We start from the raw sequence: 23,392 nt of genomic DNA on the forward strand, positions 1-23,392 counted from the left end.
ACACATGCGTGATTTTCACATTTAAAATAAGAAAAGTAATAAATACTGGAAAATTACAAAATACAATTTATTTATATGAGAAGATTATTTAGATTTATGCATGTGTTTTTTTGGTGATGGTCCATCCCTAGTAGGATTTTTACCATCATGTTTCCTCTTTCCTGAGTCCATTTTCTGAATGCCATGCTTGATTATCCTTTCAGCAACTGGTTGGTTCACTGTTTTCCTAATTGTATGTCTGTCAATAGCCTAAAACAGACATTTATTTAACACAAAGTTATAATACTTAACATTTTTACAATAATTACCTGTTTGGCATTAAGCATATATTGACGCACACGTGAAATCTCTTCCTTGACTTTGTTGGTGTTAGGATCAAGTCCTTTTGAGCGTAAATAACACCAATACAAAGTATTTAGCATGTATGCAATAAATAAATCATGATTCAAGCGATCTTTGAGATTTAAATCCTTCATTACCTCTTCACTTAGTGCATTTTCTAGAATATGTTCCATTTTATCAATGGATAATCTAAAATTGGTCAGTTTTGTATGTACAGCTGGATCATTTTCAAGCCCTTTCAACTCCATTATTATGTTATAACTAATTTTTGTATTAATGTGTGAAATTTTAGGTTAGTTTACTTTTCGTTTGTTGCAGTGAAGTTAAATTGTAAATTGGTAGAGGGGCAGACTGGAAGTCATGACTGCCAGTCAGTGGACAGTCTTGAAAACAATAACTACAAATTAAACTTGTTTTAATACAGGAAATACAAAGAAAACGTAAAAAATTCACACTCTACAAAAAATGTGTATTATTAGTCTAATTTCAGCAAAGTTTTTGTTCCTAAAGTCAATATACTTTCAATTAAATTGTAAGTTGGAGGAGAGTTGACTGAGAGTCATGACCGGCAGTCAGCGGACAGTCTTGGAAACGCAATAATGCAAACTAAAAAATTGTTTTAATATTATTGTATTAATACCCTAGGAAATACAAAGAAAAAAATCAAATAAACAAAAATTTTACAATCAAATGTATGTTATGCCAGTACAATTTCCGTAAAGTTGTAAATACTTTCTCGATTCAATAAGCCAATGACGTTAAAAATAACAATGCCACTTGCATCGGCTTTTGCCCTCCATTAATCTCGTGCGCTAATACCAATCGAAATATAATGACAAAAATATCGTAAATGCCAGAAAACATAAATATCGACGCTCACAAAAACGAAATGGAAGTAGTAGTAGTGTTTCAAGTGTTATGTGTGTGTGATTTTCCTGCACTCGCCGCTACACGTGCTTGTATAATTGACTACGTGAACAACAATTGTAAAAATACAAAGGATAATAAATCTTTATGTGCCCCCCATACCACAATAATCCTTCATCGTTCAGAGGTGTGAAACAAACTGGTGTGTCAACCACAATCAACACTGTAACAAACAGTCGTGTCAATGCCGGAGAATGGAGATGTTTATAGTCTCTTCACTTGATAATAATAAATTAAAGTATCCGAACAACGATTCGGACGTACACTTATATAGAAAATATGCTTGCGCTCAGAAATTCGATATCGCTTCGATGCTACATGATGAAAAAACATTAATAATCAATAACATAACAGTTTAGAATTTCGACACATAACGAGTTAACTAATTGTGTTGGTTAGTAATTAATTTCCTATGTACACATGATTGGATTTTGCTATCGTTTTCGACGAGTTGTGTGTGGAGTTTTTTCGAACGCAATGCGAAATATGCTATATTTACAAAGAAACATGGATAAGTATTCAAAATTCAAACAAAAAAAAACCTAATAAAATGGAAGCACCAACCGAAATTAATTTCCCCCCCAAAAAAAAATCAACAACAAAAACATAGACGCAATGTTTTCGTTGCCAGTTGCAGTGTGTTTAAGATCTTCACTTTAGATTGTAAGTAATGATGGCACTAACTTAGATAGTGGAATGCTTCTTCTCTAGATCATTCTCGTGTTTCATAAATTTTGATTCGATCAAACCAAAAACTTCATTCATTGCTAACATGTTAACTAACGCTCCCGCTGCTCGTGTTTTAAGGTCACTTAATAGGCACAGGCAATTTTCCTATCGATATCTTACAGCAGATACACATATAAAAATAGTTCCACATAGTAATTGATGCAATATGTATATGTATATAATAAGTGTAGTATCAAATGGTTAAAGTTAATTTCTAATTGGAGTAGGTATGCAATCGAATGCAATTATTGTAATAATTAAGTTTCGCGCGGTGTTTGCGTGTGTTACAACTTCGTATTGAGCATTAAGTTGTTCGAAATAGGTTAGATTTGTTTTTAGTTAAATACGTGGAGTGCGCGTGAGGTTAACTGGCTGCCTATCTAACCTCACTGCTCTATATATATCAATATAGAAAAAGACATGCTTGCAGAGTAGTAGTAATCCTTAGAAAATACTAAACAGGATAAAAATTATTTGCTTTCGTTTCAAAAAAATAATGTTCGCGTAGTAGGTTGGTGTACTAGTTGTGTGTGGATTGTCATCTCGTTGAACATTTACATGTTCTCAAACTGGTCGACGCGGCGTTTTGTGTTGCCCTTGCGGATCTCCCTTAACGTCTTGTACTTGTCGCGCCCCTGGCGGACATTTTCTCTGTGTATTCTGTCCATGAGCGTTTCCTTGGACTCGTCACGCGTCTGCGCAAGGTCCTGTTTGAGCGCGAGTAATTGATCCTGTAGATGTTCGTTGCGTTCGGCGAGTGTACGACGATCTTTAACCGGATCGATGATGTTCTCATCGGTGTACAACTCCTTACTGATGAGATCGCCATTGACAATCTCATCTTCATCCTCATCGTGTTGATTCTCCTCCAAGTGTCCTTTAGCGGCATTAGCCATCTGTTTCTCTCGTAATTCCTCCTCTTTGCGCCTAGCATTCTCAACCTCTTCTTGTAGACGTTTTGTTTCGCTGTCTTTAACCTCGACTTCTTCGCGGATGCGCTGTACCTCCACCTGTTTGGCTTTGATTTCGTCCTCGAGTTTCTGCCTTTCCGCTGCTTCCATGTTCTTGGATTCTTCGAGGCGTTCCATCATGTGCTGCAGCTCGTTCTGCCGCTTTTCCAATTCTTCCTTGGCGGCTTGCAGTTGTTTGAGTTGCTCTTCAAGACGACGAATCATCTCTTGCGCTTCCATTAGATGAGCCTGACTGCGCTCCATCTCCTCCTGCATCGCCTTGATGCGATCCTCGTACTCCTGCTGTTTTTTCTCGGCTTTCTCACGCGCTGCAATTTCTAATTGGAGCTTTTCGCGTTGCTGCTGCTTGGCGAGTTTCTCTTCGCGCGCTTGCGCCTTCATCTGCTGCACGTCAATGGTGTCCGGCTTGCGGCGGCGCATGTATAGCTCATGGTTGCCCATACAGAGGGCGAGGATGCGCTTGTTGACGCGCACGCTCGACGCGATCGTCATGAAATCCGGCGCTTTCTTGTCAATCGGTTTGATGATGAATTTACGCTCGCTGTAGGAGATGTTACGGATTTCCGACCAGGGGAAACCAATTTTCGGCGTTAACCTGTAATAATAATCCAGAAATTTAGAAACTTTGTTAGAAATAATTAGAAAAATTTAACTTACTTGTCATCTTTGCCGTAAATATTCAAACCAAGCGCGTCGACTCCAAGGAAAAGCTCAGTGCCTTTCTTGTTACGTATATCGAAATAATTCACACCGTACATTTCCAAATCCTGCGCAATTTTCAAGTACTCCATCATGGAGTCCTCGCGCAGCATCCCGCGATGCTCCGACCACCATGTTGTAATACTCTGCTCCCACTCCTCTTTCGACATTTTATGTTGATCCATAACTCTAAAAAACAAACAAAAATTTAATAAAAACTACAAAAACTTAACACAACAAACAAAATAAAACAAAAAACAACAACATTTATTAAAAAAGCTTATTATTAATTCAATCAAAACCCCAAATTATCAATTAATCAATTAATTTAATTAATTTCCACACGTTTGTTGTTGTTTTACCTTTTACTCAAAGTACCTTCGACTACTCTGCCAAAAATAACTTCATAAAATTGCTGAATGCGTGAATATTTAAAAGAGGAAACTGAAGGTGTTTACCTCTGTGGCAATAATTTATCGTTGGCGAGGAAGCCGGGCGTGTGCAGCGCTTTGTTGTAGTCGCCGTGTCTGGCCTGCACGGCGTAGGAGGCGAGTAGGACGGACGTCTCGGGCGGGCAGTAGATCTCGTCCGAGAGGATGCCGTTCTTCACCTGCAGATAGAAGAGGCGCAGCGTGATGTCTTGGATGAGCTCCTCGCTGACGTCCTCCGGGTAAAACTTGGCGCGGAATTTGAACTGCAGTGGGTTTTCCTTCTTTACATTTTGGCTCATCACCTAAAAATTAAAACAAAAAAACTTAAAAACATTTTTAAAACCAAAAATTTATAAAAATTAAATTCAACGGTTTATAACATAAAATCTTACCCAGTTTTTCGATGGACCACTCTTTACATGTTAAGATGTAACACAAAAGAGAATACATATTAGGGTTTTATTTATTTTTAAAATTTAATTTTTTGTTCATAGTAAAAGTAAGTCATGTGATGTGTGCATGTGACACTGGTTGCACGAGTTGTTCATTAGCAAGTTGTACGAAAGCCTTGAACTCTGCACCAGCCGAGTTCTGTGTGTCGCGTGAATATATTGTCCTCGGCCGATTCGTTCTGCACTTGCATCGGCAAAACGAAACGTTCAAATTTGCAAACAAATACCATTCAACTACACACATCACACGATTGCTGGTTGCTTGTTGCAGTTGATAATACCGAGCACAATGTGTTTGTGCTGCTATTACTGTATACGTTATTACGTAATACACACACGCTTAATTACGATTTCAATGCGATCGGGAAGGTAATAAAAACTACTTATTACATAAACGACAATTTTCTAAACGTGCTAAACGTTTTTATTTTTTTTCATTGAAAGAGAAAAACTTTATTCTTATGAAAATTTTAATCATATGCGTTTTATTTTTTTGTATGTATTACTCTTTTGTTAATAATACGTTTGCAAGTGAGTGTGGTATTAGTGAAAAGTTAATAAGTCAATGATAACGGTACAGACGGCATTTTATTAAGCGCTCGAGCGCGTCCTCAGAGACCGAGCGCTTCGCGTGTGCTTCGTGCAATGCCAGGCAGGTAAGGTAACTTTGCACTGGCTGCCCAGGTGACGAAGCGGTAGAATGCAGGTGTGTTCGGTATTCGTGTCACTTAGTCAGTTTAGCACGTATTTGATTAACGTTTATTACGCATGTTTAAGAAGAAATAGTGATGAAATCTTTAAAAAAAACATTTAAAAGGTTTTAAAATATTTGTTACAGCAAATAACAAAGAAAAACAACAAATATTAAAATAGTCCAATGTTGGACATGCGGTATACATACCGAACATATGACTAACAATGTAATTTTTAAAATTTTATTTTAATTTCACTATAATAGAGAAATTAATATAAACCAATCAAGTTTCAGCATAAATTTCGTCGTTATAGGGAGTTTCTGGTTAAAAACAAAAAATATTACATCCGGTAAATTTGTACTTTGATTGTATCCCGTAAAATTTGTAGCGGAATCTTGCGAATTGCAAGTTGTGCGTTGTGTTGTTTAAGCACTCTTATATATAAATAGCCTAAAATTTCTGTTGCTTCTATTCTCGTCAGTTTGTTCATTTTATGCTTCATTTAAGTGTCCTTGCTTGAGGGCAAATGCAAAAGCTGCACCGCCACATTCACATAGCGTGCGTACACGTACTTAAGGTCAAGATCCCAATTATAAAGAGCTTCAGAGTACACACAACCACTGTAAATCATCATCAACTTCAATAAATTTATTATTCCGAAATGCACTCGACTCTTGTCCGAGTACAGAGTCAAAATATCAAGTTGAATAAATAAAAAAATAAAGTAATGATATTTGCATACATTTTGTATGAAAATGTTATTAGTAGATGGATTAATAAACAATTTGATTAATTTTTGGGAGATTTGTTGATATGTATGGTAATTATCTAATATTTCTGATATGAAAAAAGTAAAATAAATGTAAAAACTGTCATAAATATTTAAATCTGGCCCTGCGTACTAAAAAAAATAAAACCCTGTCCAAAGCTATTTCGTGTACACCTATATAATTAAATAAAAACTATATCTGCATTTCATATAAACTATTACAGTAGAATCTTGATAACTCGAATGTCAAGGGAAACCAAAAAAAATTCGAGATAGCAAGTTTTCGACTTAACAAGAATTTCAAGATATGAAGAGGTAACTCATCAAATTTCGACATAAAAGGCACAATTTCATAGAACATTTATTACGACAAATTACATTAGGTAACATAAAATGAAAGTCAAGTACATAATTATAATGAATGAACTTACACTGTATGTTTTAAATAATTGATAAAAATCTGTTATCTTCGTTTGATTCAAGCCATTTACAGATTTTTATCAATTATTTTTCTAGTTCATATAGTGAACCGAATATATGATACTCGATATCATTACATCTTTCAATGTAAGTTCGTAGTGTATCAATTGCTGTATTGTACTCATGTTGTTGCTTGTTAACAGCCAAACAAATATGTACTGACTGAGCCAAGTAACCAAAAGTGACCAAAAATGAAGAAACATAACATCTGTGTTTCTTAGAAATTAGAAAGTTTATTGAATGAATTCATTCCTTGCACGTGTGCAAAACAAAAACAATAGATAAGAGGCCCCGAGCCCCGAACATTCCTTTTTGATTTTATTGCCACGAGTTTTAAGCTCCGGGAATCCCGAGTTTTGAGCTCCGGGAATCTCGAGTAAGAAATCATAAAATTTTATGAACTTCGACTTACTGAGGTAGTATTTGCAGTTCGAGTTACTGAGTATTAAAATGTACGAGTAATGCCTCACAGGGAAATAACTTATTGTTCGAGTTACTGAGTCTAAAAAATTCGAGTTAGAGCGTCGTTCGGGGTTCAGCGGAAGGGAATAGCATATCTTTTCGAGTTACTGAGGATTACGACTTAACAAGGTTCGAGTTATCAAGATTCTACTGTATTATTTTATTTGACTGATGTGATGTTTTGTCTAATGTTCGATGTCGAGTTTGATACCATACCACCGCCGTGCGGATGCACGTGAGCGCCCAGGTAATTACAACCTTTCGATACGACACGAGCGAACAACAAGTGAATCAAGTGAATATCCTATCGTTATCCATCTGGGCATATACCTATAACAAATACATCCTGCGCGAATTCATTCAGCGGAACCACAATTCAATTTCAAAAATTCAACAAATGCATTATTTAGAATTTCAATATTATTACATTATTATTTGTTTTGTAAAACAAATATGCAAAACCCTGTTAGTTGTCTACCTATAACTATACCCATATTATATTAATAGATTGTTTCGTCTGCGATTCGTTGAAAAATATAAAAATAAAACGACGTGCAATTAAAATCGAAACGCAGACGTTTGGAGAACCATTTCGAAAAATAGTAAATAACAGTATAACTGGACTGCTACTGCTTGCTACGCTCCGGCCAGTGTGTAATAGTAATAATGTTATAGTAATAGTGATGGAAATAAGCATCGGTAATTTCCCTTTAATGTTGCGTAACGAGTATGTACATTCTCCCAGCAATAACATACGCGTGGACATTTTTGTTTGTCGGTTCTGGTTAATTATTGTCGCAACCGGTCAACAATCAGCAATCAGCAGTTTAAAACAACAACGACGACAATAAATATAGACATAAAGTCCTAGAGAATTGAAAAATACAAAAAGAAAAAAATAGAGTAAGACATTTACAAAATAAATTATAGAGAAGTGAAATAACCCTTGAAAAAACGTTTTTTGGGCTGATATTCGTAAAATTTTACAAATCTTCTACAGATATTAATTGCACAGTTAATTTATCTTTAAAATGGTATATTTTCTAATGTTGTGCATTTAATATTATAGAAAATATTGCAATTTTTCAGATAAATGTTTTTTTTTTAATTTAAGCCAAAATAAACGTTTTTCAAGTGTCGCTAATATCTTAATTGCAAAAATATCGCACAAAATTCTTGAATAAAAGTAGTGACACTCGAAAAACGTTTTTCTTATCTTGAATTCGCAGAATTTCACAAAAAATCAATTGTCAATCAAATTTTAATTGATTTTTCCTTATTTTTTGCATTTAAAATCCAAAATGATTCGAAAAACGTATTTTTTCTTATTTTATTCTCAAAATTTCACAAATCCTATATAACCATAAGATCCTCAATAAATTTCTCTTTAAAACAATATATTTCCTAACTCTGTACATAAAATACTTTCGTAGATATTACAATTTTTCCAAAAACACATATTTTTTTATTAAAAATTAAAGCAAAAATATACGTTTTTCAAGTTTTCCTAGTAAGTTATTGACTTAATCTCAAATATATCACTCACAATTTTCAAAAACCTTCCTACCTATAGTTTTTACTACATTAAACTCTTAAACGATTCATAAAAGTGTGATACCGTATACCGTATAATTAATACAGCAGTTGTAAATCGCAGCCTCTCCGTCCAAGTCTCATTACGATTATCACAGCCAACAATGTAAATTTTGAGTGCAAACATTGCGAGAATATATCTCTCGCCGGTAAGCGAGGCAATGAACTTTTTCGAGGCGACACCGAGACTTGATTCGTTAAGCTGCGCGCCGCGCACTCGCCGCGTGCAAATAGAAAGTCTTGTGCATACGCTCAAACTTGCAAAGCACGCCGGCGAAATAAAAAAAATGACACACACAATTGGCACGCAAGTATCCACCACATCTACTCGTACATGAATATATAAACCTGATACCCACGAAAAAATACTAATTCTTTGTAAATGATACATCCCGACATTCCAACCGCATTAAAAATTACAATAGCGCCAAAGTAAGGTTAAGTCATGTGTTATCTTATCGCGACGATGCAATATAATGACTTCATTGTTTCCCAAACGGCGAAAAACCCTCACAGCGCATTGCATCTTAAATATTTGCACGGAAATACCAATAAAAGCATAAAATTTATCAATGAGCATGATTGTATTGCGCGAAAATCTACATTCACCACACTTACCAAATCGTCCTCGGATAAATCATCATCCGAGTCGTCGAGACTCGACGCTGAGTATTGTTTTACCAACTTCATGAGACACTTTGTGCCTCGTATGATTTGATTAACCGGCTGCGTTATAAACGAACACAACAAAATCATTAAATTAATATTTATCAAATAAATATGCTACGATTCTATGAAAAAAGCATACGTCTAACTAAAATCTAAAAAAATATACGAAGCAGATGGCCAGATGTGGCCACCATCTGACAAATAAACGAAAATAAAACCAAATGATGAATTTTATTAGTTTTTATGCTGAAATACAACCTTTAAAGTGGTTTTTAACCTCAAAACGTTGAAAAAATAAATGCATTATTCATTATTTTGTGTTTAGTGCAGACCTATATTTATTCCAGTCGATTGCGAATGCAATTATGCGATGTGTCGAGGTTTGAGAGTAAAATAATGATGTAAAATATGTGCGACAAGGCTTTCTCAATCAGGCGCACACATCATTCCCGCGCGCGGTTTACAGGTTGTTATAGCGCAGATAACAAACAATCGTGGCGCGTTTGTGTAATCTGTGCGGTCGCCATCGCCGCCGCCGCCGTCTTACATTTGGCATTAACTTCATTTATTGAGTCATATTTCGTGCCTTATCACAATTGGCGTTATTTTACTGTTACAGTTACATATAGAGCTGTTACATTGTTTCCCGAATGTAAAATCTACAAATCAACAAATTTTACAAAATAATTAAGCAAAAAAAAAACGCTTAAATTCTTTAAAAAAAGTTTAGATAATATGTGATATGAATTGAGTTTTGTCAGTTCTATCAGTTAATGCCGCGATTAATAAACTTGTTTATCTTGATTAGATTTTGATGAGTTTATCACAACAAATGAATTATTTTAACAAAACAGGTTTATAAACGTTAAAAAAAATCTTATAATAATTGGCGGTGATAAGAGAGTTATGTGTGGCATTTTGATATTCAATTCAATTATATCAACACAAGGTGATAACTGATAAAAAAAAATAATTCAATAATAAAGCTGAGATAAATTTGACCGTAAATTTGAGACTGTCTACAGTTCGGTTATCAAACAAAGTTTGTGTGTATATTTTTATAGTGCAATATGCAAAGGTTTTATTAAGAGGGTAAATATATCAGTTAAATATTATATTTTTGTGATTCATAATAAATGCTATTTATCTCATCGCTGGAATTCTCTGGAATTGAGAGACGACGAGTCATTGAATACCGCAGAAGTATGTATAATGCTTTTTTATTATTATTTATTCATTTAACGACGCGGATTTGTATATTTTCTAGATTTAACATGACGATGATGTGATGTGGTATATGACATAATTTGGCTATAAATAGACAATATTATTGAGGTTTAGTTTAGTATACACATGGTTTACTAAATTATGAAATTAAATTCGCTCTTAGATAAATATTGGATTTTACGCGGATTGGAATCTGTTTAATCTTTTGTTGCGCTGGTTATAAACTCAATTCCTCTTGTAAAATTGCCTGTAAATATTTCCTGAAGTCTAAATATGAATTCCGCGTCGCTCAGTTGTATTCACTTGTGTTATGTTTGAATGATTTTGTTGTAACATAACGTGCACCCAACAAATTAGCTGAAAAATCGTGCTTAAGTTATAGAAATTTGCATTGCAATTTGTAGGGATGTTGGGATTATAATTACAACAATATTTCAAATGTAATCATCGATGACATGTCTTTGAAAAAATATTCTAAAAATGTTCATAATTGCTAGTAATTGAAATATTTTTCGTCATTACACAGAGAAACTGTAACACTATAACGAGAAAATTAATAAAAACCAGCCAAATTATACAAATTTCGCTTTTATACGAAGTTTATCGTTAAAAAGAGAATTTTTTCCTTTAAGAACTACAGAAAATCAGTCTTTTCTTCTTCTAAATTTTAAATCTACTGCAATTTAAGCACCAATAACGAGAAAATTAATATAAACCATTTAAGTTGTATAAATTTCGCAGTTATAAAGACTTTGCCGTAAAAAACGAAACTTTTTCGTTTAAAAATTACAGAAAATCAGTTTTTTTTTCTCTAAATATTAATTCCACCGCATTTAGAGCTTAGCACAATTTATTTTTGTTTGTTCGAGTTTGCGAATAAAATCCCGCGGCTTAATGATTTTTCCGCCGTGCACGTTCGCGTGATGTCTAAAAATAACCGCTTCCGTAAGGTATGGATTATTAATAAGTGAATGAAAACGTACAAAGCCTTACGCTGCCAAAGAAAACGCGCGCTGTGCGTCAGAATGCACGCCTTAATTCGCCTAAATCCGCTGTTTGTTTTACTCTTAACATTGAATACGAACGAGCACACGACGGTTGAAATTCGCTATCAAAACCCTAATCCTATTCATATCATAATATTCAGCGAATTTATTCGCTATTCACGATAGAAATACGATTATGGTTTATAAATAAATTCTATGTGTGCATGAGTTGAGAGTTGAGTTGGGTTGCTGCATTATGTGCCACCGCCGTTTCCGTTCCATGTCGGCATGGAAATTACTCACAGATTACGCAAAACTATTGCTGTTTGTGTCGGCGACGTATTCCCACACAGTATTTCCGCGTTTGATACGAGTATTCGCTGAATGCTGTGCAATATGTAACAATTATTAGGATTAGCATATATCTAATAGGTATATGCGGAATGAATGTGTTTATTGGTAAAATTGTATTTATCTATTATCTAAGCAATTAAACAAGGAGATTTTCGTTGTATTATACGTCCATCTGTGCGGAAAATTAAAAAGATTTGCCGTGGTAATTGAAAATGTTATTAGTAGATGGATTAATAAACAATATGCTTAGTTTTTTGGGGATTTGTTGATACAAATGATAATTATATAATATTTCTAATGTGAAAAAATGCAAATAAAAGATAGAAAGATAGATTTTTTTTAATCCGGTCTTGCACACAGTAAAAAATACAACCCTGTCCAAAGTTACTTCCTTCACACCCTGTATAATTTATAAAAAAAATTGAATTTTTTAATATAATTTTTTAAAATTTTATTTCGCGCATGATTTGAACTCAGAACTTCTCAATTCATGAACAAGTCGTACGGTGCCCTGAACACGAGTCACTTCAACCGCTGCTCTGAATACGAGTCACTTCTACCGCTACCTTCGTACGGTGCCCCGAAACGAGTCACTTCTACCGCTGCCTTCGTACGGTGCCCTGAACACGAGTCACTTCTACCGCTGCCCTGAACACAAGTCAATTTTACTGACACCCTCGCACGGTGCCCTAAACAAAAGTCACTTATACAATCACCAACAAATGTTCCCAATCCTGAAGAAATCGTGTTAAAAAGTTACCTAACTTTTTATAAAACATAAAACTTTCAAACGAAATTAATCAATTCAATACTAACGATAAATTAACTATTTGTACCTAATATAAATTACCTAGTTTGATAGTAAGCAATCCAAATTGTTTGAACCAAATTTAAACTGACTTATAAACATTTGGAAATGCGTTCTACATGCTCCTCAATGCGCAATTCACTATTGCGGTATCATCGAAATGCAAATGAAATGCAGTTGCGCCATCATCGCTCGTAAAGCGCGAATAAACAAATTGGCCGAAATCGGCGCCGTCTGCAATAACAAAACTGCTAATAAAGAAGCCTGCACAATCAAAACCACCACACCAACAACTTTACATTATTAATTTTAATATTCATTAATAACAATAAAATAAAAATAAAAATTAAATTAATATTATTCACAATTCGTCACAACTTGTAAAATTTTCCTACTTATAAACAAGTTACCTCAGAAAATATTTCCACGTAAGTAATTAAATCTAACAGGTTATGATTCACCTGTTAATTTGATCACAAATCACAGCAAATAGTAAATATCCTACATAGCATTAGATCATAGATATTCTAAGACTCATTCATAAAATATCGCAAAACATCACAATTATTTTAAAATAATACACCATAAAACTATTTTATAATAATGTGTGAGTTGATTTTTAATCAACTACATTCAAACAGCTACTTTCCAAGGTTCCAATAAAACATCTCATCAAAACTCATTAAACACTACCGCTGCTAGTGAGAGTAGAAATATGTACGAGTATAATATTAGAAAATACAAAAATTGACCGCTCATCATCGACACACATTTTCAAGATTCGCAATCCGTAATGAAACTATGCGCGCATAAATATGATGATACCTGTTTTTAGAAAGACATCAGACGCGCCAAGGACGCGACTCAAATACTCACATCGCAGAGTATAAACGTGATGCAGTTATACTTTTTACTTTCGACCGCGCATCGTTAATTGATTCGCCGTTGACTTTGGCTGTAGAGCACTTTCTCAAACCGGCCGACCTGTCGCGCGACACAAATGGCACGCCAGCACGCCTGATTTGGTCGCTTTTCATTTCTCTTTCGCTGTTTCCATTTCGAGAGATGAAAGAAAGCTGGCAAGGTCATGTAAAAATCGCATTTCACATCAAATCAACTCAAATTAAATTAAATGTTGAAAACAAAACTAATTAATAAACATTCAAGGTGAATAAAAGAACCTCGTCGCAATTATCGATTATTACACGCTAACTGTAAATTTCTCATGTTTCTCATTAACCAACCGCCTGCAACATTTTATTTTTTGCGTTTTACTACGATAAATTAGCAGGCTATAAAAAATCAATAGCACTTTGTGTTATGCAACATCATCTAGCATTAACAATAATTGTTTTTACTTTCAATTGATAATAATCTTAGCTTTTAGCTTACAAAACACACAAAAGTCAATAAAAATCAATAAAAAATAAATTTTAAAAGTAATTACCTTCTTCCACAGCTTCAACCAAGTCAAATCACCCTTGGAATCGGTGTATTGCAGCCCAAAGAACCAAACCTCACGCAATCCGATGGTTTTGACGACTTGATCGAAGAGCTGCTTGCCGGTGGTGGTCGCCTGGATGGCAAACTCCAGCTCGGCGTCCATCGTCGTCACGCGGACGTTCATCTAAAAAAAACAAAGAAAATAAATTATTATTTTTACCATAATTTATTATCTTAACGATCACGAAACAACGCGACATGAACGGCGACCTTGACGAAAGCCTTTATTAAATCGCATGAATTGTTGATAAATGCATCGAATAAAAGTTCCGTGTCCTATTCAACTTGTTCTAAACAAAAAATTACACATTATATCATCACTTTTATTAAATTTTTTAAAGTTTTTGTATAAAAATAGACAAAAAAACGTAATTTTCACCCATTTAAACAAAATAAATTAAAAACAATAGAAATTTATGAGTCATTCAATAACTGTTTGTTAATTATCCATGAATAATGATTGTAAACGTAGATAAATTACATAAGAACATAAATTGTAACCTACTCAATGTCAACAATGTTTCATTCTATAACAATACGCTAATAAAGTGACACAGTTGTTTTATTTCGTTGTGTTTATTCAGTGAGATCACAAAATGGCCGCCAACTGTCATTTGTCATGTAAAAACGGTGAATTTTTCGAATTGTTTCGAAATAAAATGCATGCAAGGACAAAAAACGCATATCAAGATGTTGTCGATGAGTCACCACATACCGATTTTCCAGCGACCATTATTCAGTGCAGTGCAGTTCAGAATCCAAGTGAAACTGGTACATTTATTTATAAACTAGCTGCAATCACTCTTTCTCCGATGATTATTAAATAATTATTTCGGTTTTACTAGGACGACCACTCGCGTTCAACTGTCGGATGTCAAATGCATGTGATTTCAAGATGGTCGACGCACATATTTGAAAACAGTTACATCTGCGACCATGACTGGTGTAATTAATTTCTCAACACAAAAAATACAGAAGTAACGTGTTAATTTGGTGAGTCATTCATTCAAATGTTGACTTTTTACTGGGTGAATATAATTAAGAGAGTTTATATAAAGTTTCTGTACGGAACACTCTGTAAATTGAATAAAAACAAAAGCGTGGCTAAAGGTCAAACTCACACGGAGTCGCCTTGCGCAGCGCTTTCGCGTGTCTTCGGCTCGACGACGAGCGCGCGCTGAATTCAAATTCTGGCCAATCAGGAAGCGCGTACACGTTGCACGCAGCTTCGTCAGCCAAACAACCACCGTGCTCTGCCCGGCGTTCGTGCTCTTCGCTGCTTGCATTGCCGGCATGCCGGCAAAACCGGTGCGCGCCGGGCCGCTAGACAAGTTATATTCAACAAGTGGTCATAAACGCACCGCACGGATTTTTACCAGGTAATAATAATCACGATCGATTGATTTATGTTTGAAATTGTTTTTACTCACCGATTTTGGCGCCATGATTACACGACACAATGTCCTTTATGTCTTACGTATGCGAAGCGATAAACCTGCAAATAGAAAAATACATTAGTATTCATGTTTGGAAAAAATATTTGCTGAGCGTACTCGATAGGTAAATATAGTCCACGTCACAATTACCACCGCAACTTGCTAATTGTACGTGCTTGCACACTGACCAACAAATTCGTTTTCCGGAATGTAGAATAAAACTCACGCTATAATTAAATTAAGCTCGTGAACGGAATGAAGAATAAATCAAATTATGAAGGCTTAAAGGAGACACCTACACATGTATCAGGGTAGGAATCTTGTTTATCGAGCGCAGATTAAAAAGAAATCTATGTTATCATCAAAACCGGAAATTTACGTAGAAGATTATCGTTGAGAACCGCAAACGGAAGAAATCGACCTGTAGATAACCGACAAACAAGTGCACAACGCAACAAGGGCTATTGTAGTTTGTAGTCACTGGTTTGTGTCTTAGATAATGCCCAAGCAGACAATTAAAAGAATTAGAAGCACAAGCAGCACACTTGTTAGCCGTTCAGCCGCAGCCCAGGCTCTCCTCGCCAGCACACACGCGCGCCGGCGACCGTGGGTTATTTTTTTAAAATGGCGTGTTTTAACGTCCGGCCGCTTAACTTACGTGGTATTTGACTGCCTGGATGGTAAAATTCCGGAACGCGCACACTGGCACAATTCGCGTGGCGTACTTTTCCGCACACACGGGCACACCAAACACACCCTGTGAGCACGACCGCACAACTCGCACAAACCCGCTAACTAAACGCAGTGGCACAGGCCGACGCCGTTCTACCTCGCGCGATGATACGTTCGACGACGTGTGATTCCACGACTACTCGCGACTGCGAACGCGAAACACGAGACGCGACCGTTACGCCGGAGTTCTATTGGGCCTCCGCCTCTACCGCAATAACATGTAGTTCCACAAATGCCTCACAGGTGGCAGCTCATATGATATAACGCAGTTTACAACTTTACCGACATTAAAAGAAAGTGACAGATGAAAAATATAAACTTTTATAAATATTTCTTCGAATTAATTTACTTCTTATCAAATTAATATTAAAATTTAAATATTTATAATATAAAATGTTACTCTTGATGTCCGCATTGGCGTATATGTCGCCTTAAAGATGATTTATCATTAAAACTCTTATCGCAGTCACGACATTTGAAAGTTTTCCCCGTGTGCGTGACCAAATGCCTACTCAGCCCCGACGCGTGACAGAAAACTTTCGGACACAGCGTGCAATAGTGCAGCTGTACATCCACAGGGCCCGCATCTAAATGTGTCTTCAAATGCGCACGCAACGGTTCTTTCTGTGTAAATCCCTTACAACAATGCGGGCAACTATAGGGTTTTAACCCAGTATGGGTCATCATATGCCGGAAGAGAATCTCCTTCTGTGCGAAACTCTTCTGACAGACTTCGCATTGAAACGGCCGTTCGCCGGTGTGGATTCGCTCGTGTCTTATTAAAGCTGAACGCGTGGGGAACCATTTTTCGCAAATGCCGCAGCTGAAACCTCTTTGTTGCATGTGAACGGAACTATGACGCTGAAGTTGTATCCTCCGAGCGAAAGATTTCGGACACGAGGGGCATTGAAAGACTTTTAATTCCCCGTCGTCGTTTACAACCGAATCATCATCATCGTCATCGGCGTGTTCGTAATCCGGTTGGTCGTGTTCATCTGTTGTTAATTCTAAGACGATTACTGAACCGTCATCAGTCGTTACTGAAACTTGTGTTGGTTTGCCAGGTTCATGCTCGACTTTCATTTGTAAATCTCCAGTGAGATTTAAATCTGGATGTGTTGCCAGTGTGCTTTTTACTGCTTCAGCTATAAAATCTAATTCTTGGTCTTCCATTATAGGATGTGTTGAATTTGTGTCCATTTGCATGTCAGCTGCGTTGTCATCTGTCTCTACTACGTAGTAGTCATTCTCGCCGATGTCGTTTTTCTTGATTTTTGTTTTGTCTTCGTGTTCCAGATCGTCTTCGGTTGGTAGTGTTATGTTGTCGTGTGATTCCGGTTCGGGGTCTGGTGCAATGTAGGCAACTTGTGTTACACCAGCGAGTTCTCTTTCGGTGTTTATTTCTTGTGTTGTTTGATTCGGGATGATTTCTTCTTCGTCATCTTTGATTGATGGCCTTTCTATTGAAAATTCAGCATCGGGGAATTTTTGTTGTAAGGTTCGAACGTGTTGTCGGAGTTTAACGTCGGAACCTTCGCATTTTTTCCTGAATGAGTAGGATTTCTCTAGTTGGAATTTACATGGATGGCAGATTTTGTTTGGAAGGCCATCTCCTTCAAGAACCTAAAAAATAAGTTTTTGTATTAAAAACTACAATTTTAAGTTTTATAAAAATTAAAATAAAAAACAAAAGTTGTGTATTAAACAACTTGTTTTTTTTTTTTTCTTGTGCGCTTACTTCTAATGCAACACAAGCCATAATCCGTAGTGGGAGTGATACCGGTCCGTCATTTTCGAAAATGGAAACCAACTGATCCTCCTTGGTCATACAAAGCCGACATAATTCATTCAGGTCGAGAATAACCTCCTCCTGTTCATCCGCTTTCTTGCGGCTGTAGGTTTTCATTGCGCAAATATGCAGTTGTTTGGATTTGCTCCTATTGTGCGCTACAAGTTGAAAAGAAAATGTTGATAAATTCGGTAGCTTAGAAAATTGTAGTTACCTTACTTGCCAAATCGATAACGCCACCAACTGCACGAAATGGACGCTCGCTACTTTATCAATCTGTGCTGGTGTAGTGTCGGCGTCGGTAAGCGGTCGGTAAATGTCGGTAATAATCGAAAAGGTGCGTCACCTAAATGAACGCCACTGCTGCCAACTACACAATACAAACTGCTTAAAATGCATGAATTTATTGAAATAAACTAAATTAGAAACTATTTATTATTGGTAATACTAAAATAAACAATTAATAATGCATGGGTAAAGTTCAAACATTATTATATTTAATTATAACTGATAAAACACGATTATATTCGATTACAAAAAAGAAAGCTGTCATTACTTCACTCATGATATTTCACTAACCACTGTTTTTCAACATGGCTACCCGTAAGCGTTAAAGTTCGTAAAATTTCTTTATTTTATGATTACGACAACAACTTCACAAGAATTGTATAGTACAGATTAAATATAAGTTTAGTTTATATTATATCAACTTAAAATGGATCTCCAAAGGTAAGCCGCGGCTTAAATATACTTAAAAAATGTGTAAATATAAACATAACCTCTAATAATACTAAAACATACATTTTCAGCGTTTTACCAGCACCAACTCAACCGATTTGGGATCGCGATGATGAACGCCGTGAACGCGCCGCTGAGAGACCCTCAACTTCAGTGGTACTTGCTCTACCAATTGCTCCTCCTTATGGACAACGACGTGGATGGGTTCCGCGACAACCCTCTGATTATGGAGGTAAAACCTTTTTAAAAACAAGCTAAAAACCATATATCTAACCATTTTAATTTAATATTCAGATGGTGGAGCATTCCCTGAGATCCATGTGGCTCAATACCCACTGGATATGGGTATGAAAGGCAAAGAATCTACCTCAAATGCACTCGCAGTGCAATTAGATGCAGAAGGCAAAGTAAAATACGACGCAATTGCAAGACTAGGCCATGGCAAAGACAAAATAGTTTATTCAAAACTATCTGATCTGTTACCAGTTGAGGTAATGGATGAAAAAGATCCTAGTTTAGAGAAACCCAATCAGGAAGAGATTGAAGACGTCACAGAACGCACCCGGCAAGCGTTAATGAAGATAACAAATTCAAAAATCGCGGCGGCTATGCCCGTAAGATGCGCAGAACGTCAGGTAATAATTTTTTCCTACCTTTTTTTATTAAAAACTAATTAAACTTGCGAATTATTCAGGGTCCAGCTGAATTTATTCGATATACTCCTTCACAACAAGGCGCAGCGTTCAATTCCGGCGCAAAACAACGCGTAATTCGTTTAGTTGACGCTCAAGTCGACCCGATGGAACCTCCCCGGTTTAAAATCAACAAAAAAATCCCGCGTGGTCCACCATCACCTCACGCACCAGTTCTACACAGCCCCACACGTCGTGTAACTGTAAAAGAACAAAAAGAATGGAAGATCCCGCCTTGTATCTCCAACTGGAAGAACGCAAAAGGTTACACTGTGCCATTGGATAAACGTCTTGCCGCTGACGGACGTGGTCTTCAACAGTTACACATCAACGAGAACTTCGCTAAACTCGCTGAAGCTTTATACATCGCTGATAGAAAAGCGCGTGAAAGTGTCGAGACACGCGCACAGTTAGAGCGTAAATTAGCTCAGAAAGAAAAAGAACAAAAAGAGGAACATCTACGTGCGTTAGCGCAAAAAGCGCGTGATGAACGCGCCGGGATTAAAACTCATTCGGATGCAGGCGCGACGAATGAAGAAGAACGCGAACGTGACGCTCTCAGGAAAGATCGGCATAATGAGCGTGCAAGGGATAGGAATCTAGCACGCGCTGCGCCAGATAAGCGGTCGAAATTACAACGTGAGAGGGAAAGAGATATTTCTGAGCAAATTGCGCTTGGAATGCCTGCCAAAGGGCAATCATCAGGTGAAGTACAGTTTGATCAGCGTTTATTCGGGCAGAATCAAGGTTTAGGGCATGGGTATGGCGATGAGGACTCGTATAATGTTTATGATAAACCATGGAGGGAGGGGGGATCAATGGCGAATCATCTTTACAGACCAAATAAGAATATTGATAAGGAGACGTATGGGGATGATTTGGAGACGTTGGTAAAAAACAAATCGGTTAGTAATATTTTTTTTATGTTAACATAACCTATATTTATAAATAATTTGTTTTTTTTTATTATAGATTTGTGCCGGATAAAGAATTTAGTGGTACAAATCGTGAAGCGACTAGATCTGGTCCGGTGCAGTTCGAGAAAGAAGAAGATCCCTTCGGTTTGGATCAGTTTCTGAGTCAAGCTAAACGTGCCAGTAAGCGGAAGGAACCAGAACGCAGGGATGATAGGGATAAGAGAAAGAGGCGTGATTAAGTTGTGTTGTATGAGTGATTATGGGTACAACTGATTTTATAAGTTTACTTATTGATATAATAAACTATTTCTAATTTCTATGTGGTAACTGTGGGTCTAAAATGTAAATTTTTTGAGTTCTGATAAACACAAAACACTGGTGTTTGTTATCTGCGTCATTTAAATTATCTATGCATTTTAAAAATAGTTTTACTGGTATTTGAAACAATATTTTGAGTGTTTTACTTAGTTAATTGTTAAATAACGAGTAGGAATGATGAAAAACTTGTTTGTTTGTTGTTTTTTGGTGTGTACAGGTAATTTTTAACATGTTTTTTAGTTTGTAAAGATTTACTAACCTCCATTTTTGTTTTTGTAGTGTATGCAGCCCGTGCTACGCCTGCTACACTCTTAGGTTCAAAGCCGTGTACTTGGGGGCCTTCCTACTTCTGTAAAAATATTGCGTAAGTCTATAGTTAGTTGAATTAGGTTGAATTTTCTTTAATTTAATTTAATTTATTTATTTTGAAGAACTGCTCATGAATGTGGCTCGTCTAATATGTGTATTAATAACGTATGGAATAAACTAGAGTATGCGCAGAGCGAAGACAGCGTGTGTTCTGCTTGCATGGAAGCGATTGGTAAAATGCGTGAGGAAAATACGTTGAATCCGTTTGAGCAGTTCTGTGTTGATGCGCATTCCACGAAAGATTCGCAAATGGAGTGTTTGTTCTTGCGTATGGGGTATAATGATATGCTGTTTGAGTTTATGGCTTCTGATTTGAGTCCGCTTACGATTTGCTCTTTGGTTACCATGTGTAATAAATCCAGTGAAGAATAATAATAACAGGAATGCGTTGGATTTTATGTTAAATTGGTTTGAAATATAGACTAGAATAATTGCAAAGTACTCTTGTATGAAGATAAGTATTATTTTTCATTTAAATTTTGAAATTAAGCGTCTTCGTTGTGCATTTGAAATATAACTCAATGAAATTAAATGTAGATGACGCAAAGATGCAGTTATTTGCATTAAAAATTATTTGGTTGTGTTGGTGAATTTACATTTATATGACTATGCATACTATGCAGCAAAACAACAACTGGGCACAAATTGAGACTGAGATTGCGATTGATATTACTTATCTAAATATGATTCTCTGATTTGTGCATAGATGTCGCTACAGTGCACTTATTTCGATTAAATTCGCATCGAGAAGGAATCGCAGCACCTTGCTGTGTTGTGAATCTGCAAGTTGTTTGTTTACACGAAATATTCAAGTTCAATCGATGCACTATCATATGAAAGTTAGCAAATCAGATATCTTCATGTTTTTATCTCGAATCCGAATAAATAAACACCAAACTGCATGTTATTGCAAGTTTATACTAGTATTTCTTAAGCCGAGTACTACTAAACATTATTTTACGCGTGAATTAATATTAAAAACACGAATAAATATTATCAGTATTTTGAGGCGTATTTACAATTAAGTGAAAATACAATTAACATTCATTGTAAATTAACTTATGTTTGTTTCAATCATAGTATTTTACAAAATATTGTATTAACATTCGACTATTTCTAGTTAAAAAGTGTTTAAAAACTATAGTGTACAGGTAAAATCACGCGTATGTGTCAAACATTTGCAAATAACTCTATATCTTGCATATAATGCTTGTTTGCGTGTGTGAAGTTGTTTATTGGCGTGCATGTGTGAGAAGAACACGGAGTTCGGTAACAACAATCGTATACGTGTGAGCTCACATACAACACGCGGTTTATTGATACGTAACTCTATAGTTTGTGCATAGATGTCGCTAGGATGCACTTATCGAGGATAAATTCGCAGCGGAAGAATCGCAGCAAGATGTAAACACGTGAGTTATTTCTTTGTTTGTGTCTGTGAATGCACATCATGTCCGTGTAAGATCACGCGATGTCGACTAGTAGATAAACGCATCCGTATCTTTATAAAACATTTATATTTGTTGACATGATGTGAACATTTTCTTCACTGCAAAACAGTGCCAATTGAGTCAATCGCAATTTTATTCAATTCTTTAATTCAACAACAATTAAACATTATTTATTTGATGCATAAATGATTTTTGCAGCATCTATTATTATTCTATCACATATTTGTCTTCTATTTCACTGTCTAAACAGTAATTCTTCTAAAACTAAAAAAAAAAAAATTTCTTCATTTTCTTAATAAATTTGCTCCAATTCAAACTAAATTATTTTAAAACATAATAATCCTATCTGCACATCAATAAAATTTGTCAATACGTATATAATCCTAAAACAAATGTTGAAACATAACATCCACTGGCACTTGTCCGCCGTGTTTAGTTACACTTTCTCAAACCATAACAATTTTTATCTGCCGAGCGCAATAATTAATCATTTCAAGGCAGCGCGGAAAAGGCAGAGCCTTGACATACAGTAGCAATCCACGATCGGACACGTCTTCACGTCTTCGCGTCTTCAGTTCTTTCCAAGCGCGTCGGTATCTTGATATCTTCACACATAATCTCCAGGCGCGAGCAGCGCAATCAAATCGCGTTCAAATCACGCGAACGAAAAAAAAAAGCAGTAAAAAAACACAGAGCGTGATGAATGTGAATTCGGTAGTAGTAAAGTTTAACAAATCAGTTCAATGTTTTTATTATTGTAACATATTGGGAAATAATTTGCTTTAGGAACAAGAAAGATATGGTTAATTATCATATTGAGAATCGATGAAGGTTAGAATCGAATTAGAAATTA

General features: G+C 35.9%; 4 protein-coding genes and 1 long non-coding RNA gene across 8 annotated transcripts; 2 read left to right on the forward strand and 3 right to left on the reverse strand.

The window, feature by feature from the left end:
* Positions 1 to 50: 50 nt before the first annotated feature.
* Positions 51 to 681, reverse strand: Rrp47 (Ribosomal RNA processing 47). Its single transcript, XM_065314544.1, has 2 exons — positions 309 to 681; positions 51 to 249 (listed from the first exon to the last, which is right to left on the reverse strand). Exons 1-2 carry the CDS (start codon positions 588 to 590, stop codon positions 85 to 87), a joined length of 447 nt encoding a protein of 148 aa, XP_065170616.1. The 5' UTR covers positions 591 to 681; the 3' UTR covers positions 51 to 84.
* Positions 682 to 956: 275 nt separating this feature from the next.
* Moe (moesin) lies at positions 957 to 16,426 on the reverse strand. 2 transcript variants are annotated; one of them, XM_065314532.1, is made up of 6 exons: positions 16,192 to 16,426; positions 15,528 to 15,592; positions 14,042 to 14,221; positions 4,127 to 4,401; positions 3,627 to 3,857; positions 957 to 3,564 (listed from the first exon to the last, which is right to left on the reverse strand). In XM_065314532.1, exons 2-6 carry the CDS (start codon positions 15,540 to 15,542, stop codon positions 2,553 to 2,555), a joined length of 1,713 nt encoding a protein of 570 aa, XP_065170604.1. In that variant the 5' UTR covers positions 15,543 to 15,592; positions 16,192 to 16,426; the 3' UTR covers positions 957 to 2,552. The 2 variants fall into 2 exon arrangements, with proteins under 2 accessions (XP_065170604.1, XP_065170603.1); XM_065314531.1 differs by lacking the exons at positions 15,528 to 15,592; positions 16,192 to 16,426 and adding an exon at positions 14,813 to 14,953.
* On the forward strand, positions 14,670 to 14,976 carry LOC135801169 (uncharacterized). Its single transcript, XR_010550318.1, has 2 exons — positions 14,670 to 14,868; positions 14,943 to 14,976. It is a non-coding gene; the product is annotated as an uncharacterized lncRNA (long non-coding RNA).
* Positions 16,427 to 16,595: 169 nt separating the features above from the next.
* On the reverse strand, positions 16,596 to 18,365 carry LOC135801159 (zinc finger protein 358-like). Of its 2 annotated transcripts, none has more exons than XM_065314536.1 (3): positions 18,274 to 18,365; positions 18,004 to 18,212; positions 16,596 to 17,888 (listed from the first exon to the last, which is right to left on the reverse strand). In XM_065314536.1, exons 2-3 carry the CDS (start codon positions 18,169 to 18,171, stop codon positions 16,662 to 16,664), a joined length of 1,395 nt encoding a protein of 464 aa, XP_065170608.1. In that variant the 5' UTR covers positions 18,172 to 18,212; positions 18,274 to 18,365; the 3' UTR covers positions 16,596 to 16,661. The 2 variants fall into 2 exon arrangements, with proteins under 2 accessions (XP_065170608.1, XP_065170609.1); XM_065314537.1 differs by having other exon boundaries at positions 18,269 to 18,317.
* A 256-nt stretch (positions 18,366 to 18,621) lies between these two features.
* Bx42 (Puff-specific protein Bx42) lies at positions 18,622 to 21,529 on the forward strand. Of its 2 annotated transcripts, XM_065314535.1 has the most exons (7): positions 18,622 to 18,783; positions 18,864 to 19,024; positions 19,087 to 19,427; positions 19,487 to 20,384; positions 20,453 to 20,936; positions 20,999 to 21,083; positions 21,151 to 21,529. In XM_065314535.1, the coding sequence occupies exons 1-5, from the start codon at positions 18,770 to 18,772 to the stop codon at positions 20,638 to 20,640; spliced, it is 1,602 nt and encodes a 533-aa protein (XP_065170607.1). In that variant the 5' UTR covers positions 18,622 to 18,769; the 3' UTR covers positions 20,641 to 20,936; positions 20,999 to 21,083; positions 21,151 to 21,529. The 2 variants fall into 2 exon arrangements, with proteins under 2 accessions (XP_065170607.1, XP_065170606.1); XM_065314534.1 differs by lacking the exons at positions 20,999 to 21,083; positions 21,151 to 21,529 and having other exon boundaries at positions 19,487 to 20,389; positions 20,457 to 20,607.
* The last annotated feature ends 1,863 nt before the right edge of the window (positions 21,530 to 23,392 follow it).

Source organism: Atheta coriaria, unplaced genomic scaffold (genome assembly GCF_025399875.1).
Source record: "Atheta coriaria isolate IRGN ID8LTWV9N9 unplaced genomic scaffold, Caltech_Dcor_3.1 hic_scaffold_10_pilon, whole genome shotgun sequence".
Classification (NCBI taxonomy): Eukaryota; Metazoa; Arthropoda; class Insecta; order Coleoptera; family Staphylinidae; genus Dalotia; species Dalotia coriaria.